Source organism: Sinocyclocheilus grahami, unplaced genomic scaffold (assembly GCF_001515645.1).
Source record: "Sinocyclocheilus grahami isolate Dianchi unplaced genomic scaffold, SAMN03320097.WGS_v1.1 scaffold958.1, whole genome shotgun sequence".
In the NCBI taxonomy this organism is placed as follows: Eukaryota; Metazoa; Chordata; class Actinopteri; order Cypriniformes; family Cyprinidae; genus Sinocyclocheilus; species Sinocyclocheilus grahami.
The window spans coordinates 536,064-543,440 of record NW_015506137.1 but is presented as its reverse complement, the minus strand read 5'-3'; the positions used below and the strand labels follow the sequence as shown (position 1 = coordinate 543,440).

The 7,377-nt window shown below is 37.0% G+C and overlaps 1 protein-coding gene across 1 annotated transcript in view; it reads left to right on the top strand.

The window, feature by feature from the left end:
• Positions 1 to 977: 977 nt before the first annotated feature.
• LOC107564742 (A disintegrin and metalloproteinase with thrombospondin motifs 20-like) overlaps positions 978 to 7,377 on the top strand; it is a 97,830-nt gene continuing 91,430 nt past the window's right edge. The window contains exon 1 of the mRNA XM_016249888.1: positions 978 to 1,106. Coding sequence (XP_016105374.1) covers positions 978 to 1,106 — 129 coding nt within the window. The remainder of the gene's footprint in view (positions 1,107 to 7,377) is intronic.

Here is a 7,377-nt window from a genome sequence, read left to right as displayed (position 1 = left end):
AAGTTAAAATTAAATAAATAAAAAATACATACATTCATATAAATATATAATATATTAAAATATATACATATTTTTTAATTTCTCATTTTCTCTTAACTTGAAGTGCTAAAATAACTAAAACTAAAACTTAAATAAAATATTAAAAAACTATATACACATAAAAACTATTTGAAATGACAAAAACACAACAAAATTACTAAAACTGTAAGTAAACAAAGAAAAAAAATAATAAAAAAAATAAAGTGCCCTTGTGCTGTTTCTTCTCCTTTAATCTCAGTGCATTTTAGGAGAAACTGTATTGAGATATTAAAGAGTGAATTTCACATGTGATTTATCTCATGAATCATCTAATCATATCATCATGACCCGGATCTGTCATTAATCGAAACGTTTGTGTCCTGAAGGCATTGTGAGTCAGTGAGGTATGTGTGTGTGCGTGTGTGTGTGTGTGTGTGTGTGAGAGAGTGTGTGTGTGTGTGAGTGAGTGAGGTGTGTGTGTGTGTGTGTGAGAGAGAGAGTATGTGTGTGTGCGTGTGTGTGAGTCAGTGAAGTGTGTGTGTGTGTGTGTGTGTGTGTGTGTGGGTGTGTGTGTTTTAGTGCAGAGAGAAAAAAGAAAAAGAGGGAGAGGAGGAGAAAGCAGGAGGCATGAGGAAGAAGGTTGGTGGGTAGGGTAATGGAGCTGGAGATGTAGCCAGGAACTGGGAGTAAAACACTGGCTACTGTGGCAGGGAAGGGGGAGGGGGATGTTGGGGGGGGTTTCCAAAGAGAAAGGAGAAGTTGTTTTCTGAATGACATGAATAGAGCAAAGGCTGCAGAGTGTCAGTGTGTGTGAGTGTCAGTGTGTGTGAGTGTCAGTGTGTGTGTGTGCGTGTGTGAGTGTGTGAGAGAGAGAGAGTGTGTGTGTGTGAGTATCAGTGTGTGTGTGTGTTTGTGTGTGTGTGATCTCCTGTGTGCTCGTGCACCTGTTTCCCGAGCTGATGCCAGAGCGTCTGATGCACACACAGTCTGAATATGGCAACGCTGGCGTCTGGACTCGATCTGCAGAGTTTGAGCGTGCTGCCAGCAGAGCTCAGTTTCACAGCCGCTCTGTTTGTTTTGTGCTCGAGGTTTGCCAGAACTCTAGAGAAACGCTCCGGCAGATTAACTGGGATCTCTGGGGTTTTCTGGGGAAAACGCTTTGTGTAGTTTAGTAATTGTTGTTGTGTTTTGACATGCAGCTGGAGATGAGTCTGTAAAGCCTCTTACTGAACACTTCCTATTATATAAAATTTATATATAAAAGTTGGAGAATATTGTGCGAAGGGACAAATGTTATAAATTCATACGCTTATCTGCGAGCAGGATGGCTTTGCTATTTAAACATGAGAGGGATGAGAAACAATGTGAAAGCAGAGCAGAATGTGAACTAAACAAGTTAGAAAGAGGCACAGCTTGTTATTAAAGGCAGTTTGTTAGTTACATTGTGTTGCAGTTAGTGGTTTGTCATTTTACAGCTTCAAATGTGTCTCATCCAATCAGTTTAATTTGTAATATTAGTTGGTGCTGTTGGCTTTTGCTGTGAACGGAAGTGTTTCAGAATGTGAATCAACATTAATTTAAATCGCTGGAGAGGAAAATCTCTTTTAAATATTTTTTTAACATATTATTAAAACATTTTTATATTTAAAATAGTAATAATTAATAAAATGATATATATATATATACATGGGCAACGTTTGACTCTTGAATCAGGGGGGTTTTACTCTTGCTGCTGATTTGATTGGTAATGCTTCCCGTTTTAAGTGGCCTTTCATTTTTAACCAGAAAATGCTTTTCTGATGTTTATTTAAGTTTTCCGTGTCTTTTTCCGTGTTTTGAATCGTTGTTACTAAAGGTGAGACCCGTGAGGAAAAAATAAACGATCAGTTGTGGGACTAGTCTGTCATAAATTGCATACCATTCATTTCTGAACTTTCTACCCTCTGTTACTGGAAATGAAATGATTGATATGTCCCGATCTCAATAAAGTTTACACGCGCTTTCAGTCCGTGAACTGGATCTCGCTCAGGACACGCTGTCTGTTGAAGTTTGGCCAGGACCGCTTACAGAAGAAATAGAAAGAGGCATTTTTGTCCCGTCCATTGCTTTGGTTATCACGGTGTCAATCTATGATATTTCTAGAATTAATCCAGCATAAATATGTGGATGTCATTCCCGAAATTTTGCAGAATGTATGTGTCCAAAAAAAAAGTTTTAAACAAATTCTGAATGGATTATAGCCTAGAAAGTGCAAAGCGCGCTCCCTTTATTATCACTAAAAGCATCACTCATCTTAGTTCATCGCCATCTCACAAAGTTCCGTTATAATCGATGAAGCTCTCTAAACTACACAATGAATCTCTGATTCACATCGCGTCTGCACTTATGAGATGATTCACGAGCGTGCAAAACTCAGCGGTGAGTGAATTCTGAAAACTCTAACATTTCTGATTGGCCACTGTGTTGAAGAGATCAACAGATATGTGTGTGATTGGCTACATTGCTCAATGCTGCAAAAACACATTTGATAGTTCGTCAGATCTTTAATTGCTTGTGCTTTCGTTTGAAGGCATTTCAATTTCCCCCCTTGACCCCCCCCCCAATGTTGCCCATGTGTGTTTGTATATATACTGTATATAGCAGGACAAATGGCATAAATAAATGTGTGTGTGTGTGTGTGTGTTTGTTTAAAAACAGCATAACAAAGTATAAATTTTGACATTTTTATTACTTTCTAACCATTTAACCATTTTGTCAAGTAATGCAAAGCATGCAGTGAGGTGTGTGTGTGTGTGTCAATGTGTGTCAGTGTGTGTGTGTGTGTGTGTGTGTGTGTGTGTGTATACTCCAAAGCATACATCAATCAGCGAACGTCTCCACTGATTGTTCTCCAGCAGAATGGTTTGAATGTGTGATTTCTCTCTGTGTCTGTTGTGCTGAGCTGAGACGATGAGGGTGTTTCGTGCTTCTTTCAAACAGAACAAACAGCACCTTTATCTGCAGCGATTGGCGGCACGACATACGGGTCTCGGATCTCCTGATAGCGAGCGACAGCACAAACAAAAGCAGTGTTGAATCGCTGGGGGATATTTGTAGCAAGAGCCAACAATACATTGTATGGGTCAAAATGATACATTTTTCTTTTATGCCAAAAATCATTAGGATATTAAGTAAAGATCATGTTCCATGAAGATATTCAGTAAATTTCCTACCGTAAATATATCAAAACTTAATGTTTGATTAGTAATATGCATTGCTAAGAACTTCATTTGAACAACTTTAAAGATGATTTTCTCAATATTTAGATTTTTTTGCACCCTCAGATTCCAGATTTTCAAATAGTTGTATCTCAGCCAAATATTGTCCGATCCTAACAAACCATACATCAATGGAAAGCTTATTTATTCAGCTTTTCATGAATCCATGATTCTTACGTAGAAAGTTCAAAAGAATAGCATTTATTTGAAATAGAAATCTTTACATCACTTTTGTTCAATTTATATTAAAAGTATTAATTCGCTACAAAGTTATTTAAATTTTCATATACTAGAGACAGAAACAGACTTTCATAGTTTTTTTTTATATTTAAACTTTATTGTGACGTGATGCTAAATATTAAATTAGTATTATATGAGTTTATATAAACGAATTCTGGTTTGATGTTATGATAAAGTAGGCTAGTACTTGAGCTGGTGCAAAAAGTCAGTAAAGCAGAAGATGAAATGAACATAATAGATAATAAATGTGTTTCATCAGATGAACATCAGCTTGTTGATCAGCATGACTCTTCTGTTGTTTTATTCATCACTGAGATCCTCCACGCTCTTCATTATATATATATATATATATATTTATATATATATATTTATATGTATATTATGTAAACAAAAACTTTTATTTTGGATGCAATTAATCGTTTGATAGCACTAGTATAGACATTTTTTAGAAAAACTACTCAAAATGACCAAAAACACAACAACATTACTTAAACGTGAACTCTAAAATGAAATTGAAAATGGAAAATATCAAAAGATCTACATGGCGCCTGGTGGAAAAATATGCTAACTATTCATTAACGTTCTGTATGCCGTCTCCTATCTGGAGCAGTTATTACTTGTTAAGAGACATGAAGCCACACGCTTGCTGTCTTTGGTCAGGTAGATGCATTAACTCTCTGGAGGATATTTACGATGAGATCCGTGATCTGCCTCAGATTCCAGATTTTCAAATAGTTGTATCTCAGCCAAATATTGTCCGATCCTAACAAACCATACATCAATGGAAAGCTGATTTATTCAGCTTTTCATGAATCCATGATTCTTACGTAGAAAGTTCAAAAGAATAGCATTTATTTGAAATAGAAATCTTTACATCACTTTTGTTCAATTTATATTAAAAGTATTAATTCGCTACAAAGTTATTTAAATTTTCATATACTAGAGACAGAAACAGACTTTCATAGTTTTTTTTTATATTTAAACTTTATTGTGACGTGATGCTAAATATTAAATTAGTATTATATGAGTTTATATAAACGAATTCTGGTTTGATGTTATGATAAAGTAGGCTAGTACTTGAGCTGGTGCAAAAAGTCAGTAAAGCAGAAGATGAAATGAACATAATAGATAATAAATGTGTTTCATCAGATGAACATCAGCTTGTTGATCAGCATGACTCTTCTGTTGTTTTATTCATCACTGAGATCCTCCACGCTCTTCATTATATATATATATATATTTATATATATATATATTTATATGTATATTATGTAAACAAAAACTTTTATTTTGGATGCAATTAATCGTTTGATAGCACTAGTATAGACATTTTTTAGAAAAACTACTCAAAATGACCAAAAACACAACAACATTACTTAAACGTGAACTCTAAAATGAAATTGAAAATGGAAAATATCAAAAGATCTACATGGCGCCTGGTGGAAAAATATGCTAACTATTCATTAACGTTCTGCATGCAGTTTCCTATCTGGAGCAGTTATTACTTGTTAAGAGACATGAAGCCACACGCTTGCTGTCTTTGGTCAGGTAGATGCATTAACTCTCTGGAGGATATTTACGATGAGATCCGTGATCTGCAGTCTTGTGACAGTCTGCCGGGTTTGTCATGGTTCTTGTGTTAGCTGGTGAGATCTTCACTTAAGGCTTATGGGGTTCCTTGGGACAGACCTTTAGCATCTCATCCCATGGCTCACTGGTTCGAACCTTTGAAGGGGAAAACTATCAAGGTTTCTCTTATTCATAGCAGTCTTGTCATGGAGAAATGTGTAACTGCTGGTATTACTCGAATCTGGGACAGAGAGCATAGTTTTGATTTGGAATTAATATGGCAAAATATTTCAGCCTCGTCTAAAAATGCTGCCCACCAGCTGATAAATAATAATGTAGTCCATAGAATATATTACACACCCTTGAAACGTTTCAGAATGAAGCTTATTTCTTACTTTATATACATAAAAAAAACTGATAAAATGACAAGAACACACAAAAAATATATAAAAAAACAAAGTATTAACATATTAAAATATTAAAATATTATATGCTTCTCAAAAAAAAAAACCGCATTCTTTTTCACATAATTTACCTTTATTCTACACCGCTCTGTCCCTTCTCTGAGAAACACTTGTTTTTATGAAGCCCCTCCCTCAGAAATACTCGATGGGCTCTGATTGGTCAGCTGGCACATTGTGTTGTGATTGGCTAAACTGCGTCTAGTGCGTGTCTGAACGTCCCGCCCCTCACCTCAGCGGCATGTGCTCCGGTTGTATTGTAAACAACTGCATCGTTAATATTGCTTATCAATTTGAGCCCGATTATGCAGTTTCCTATCTGGAGCAGTTATTACTTGTTAAGAGACATGAAGCCACACGCTTGCTGTCTTTGGTCAGGTAGATGCATTAACTCTCTGGAGGATATTTACGATGAGATCCGTGATCTGCAGTCTTGTGACAGTCTGCCGGGTTTGTCATGGTTCTTGTGTTAGCTGGTGAGATCTTCACTTAAGGCTTATGGGGTTCCTTGGGACAGACCTTTAGCATCTCATCCCATAGTTCACTGGTTCGAACCTTTGAAGGGGAAAACTATCAAGGTTTCTCTCATTCATAGCAGTCTTGTCATGGAGAAATGTGTAACTGCTGGTATTACTCGAATCTGGGACAGAGATCATAGTTTTGATTTGGAATTAATATGGCAAAATATTTCAGCCTCGTCTAAAAATGCTGCCCACCAGCTGATAAATAATAATGTAGTCCATAGAATATATTACACACCCTTGAAACGTTTCAGAATGAAGCTTATTTCTTCCCCTGTTTGTGTCGAATGTAACACTGGGTCAACGGGGCAGTTTTTTTTTCATGTATTCTGGGAATGTCCCCTGATTTAAATTTTCTCAAAAAAAAAAACGCATTCTTTCTCACATAATTTACCTTTATTCTACACCGCTCTGTCCCTTCTCTGAGAAACACTTGTTTTTATGAAGCCCCTCCCTCAGAAATACTCGATGGGCTCTGATTGGTCAGCTGGCACATTGTGTTGTGATTGGCTAAACTGCGTCTAGTGCGTGTCTGAACGTCCCGCCCCTCACCTCAGCGGCATGTGCTCCGGTTGTATTGTAAACATCTGCATCGTTAATATTGCTTATCAATTTGAGCCCGATTCAGAAGCAGAGGATATTATTGAAGAGGATCGTGCAGAACCTGTGCAAACACGGCTTTTAATAGTATGTTTTTGTTTGTTGTTGTCTCTTACTTTTAGATACGCTGTTATTTGTAAATGCTACTGCTTCTGTTAGCTTCTAATATACGGTTTTATCCTGATTAAAGCTTTAAAACAGCAGAGTACATGATTGCGTTGTAGCCTTTTTGTAACAGTAAGAAGTGATTGTCAGCAAGTATTGCTCGTCACCATGGCAACCGTGTGCACATCCATGTTTAACGCTTCTCGTAGCGATGTGAAAAATATCTGTCTGTCTATACACATAAAGTGTATAACTGAACACAGTTCACTGATGGAGCTGACAAGCTGATGATCTGAATGAGAGAGAGAGAGAGAGAGAGAGAGAGAGAGCAGGGGACGCGAGGAACGGTATTAAGAACCGCTGCTTTAGAACATTGATTTTGAAACTTGTGAATCCATTAGAATCGTTAGAAGATAGAATCGCGATTCATATATGAATAGATTTTTTTTTGCACCCCTAGTTTTGACGGCATGGCAACAACTCTTCCTCTTCTCTAAAGCAGCACAACATGGCCCCGCCCCCTTTGTTGCATGTTCTCGGGGGCGGGGTTTATGAGGGCTTGTGATGTCACAAACCCGGGAAGTAACTCGTTGTAGTCCCTACCAG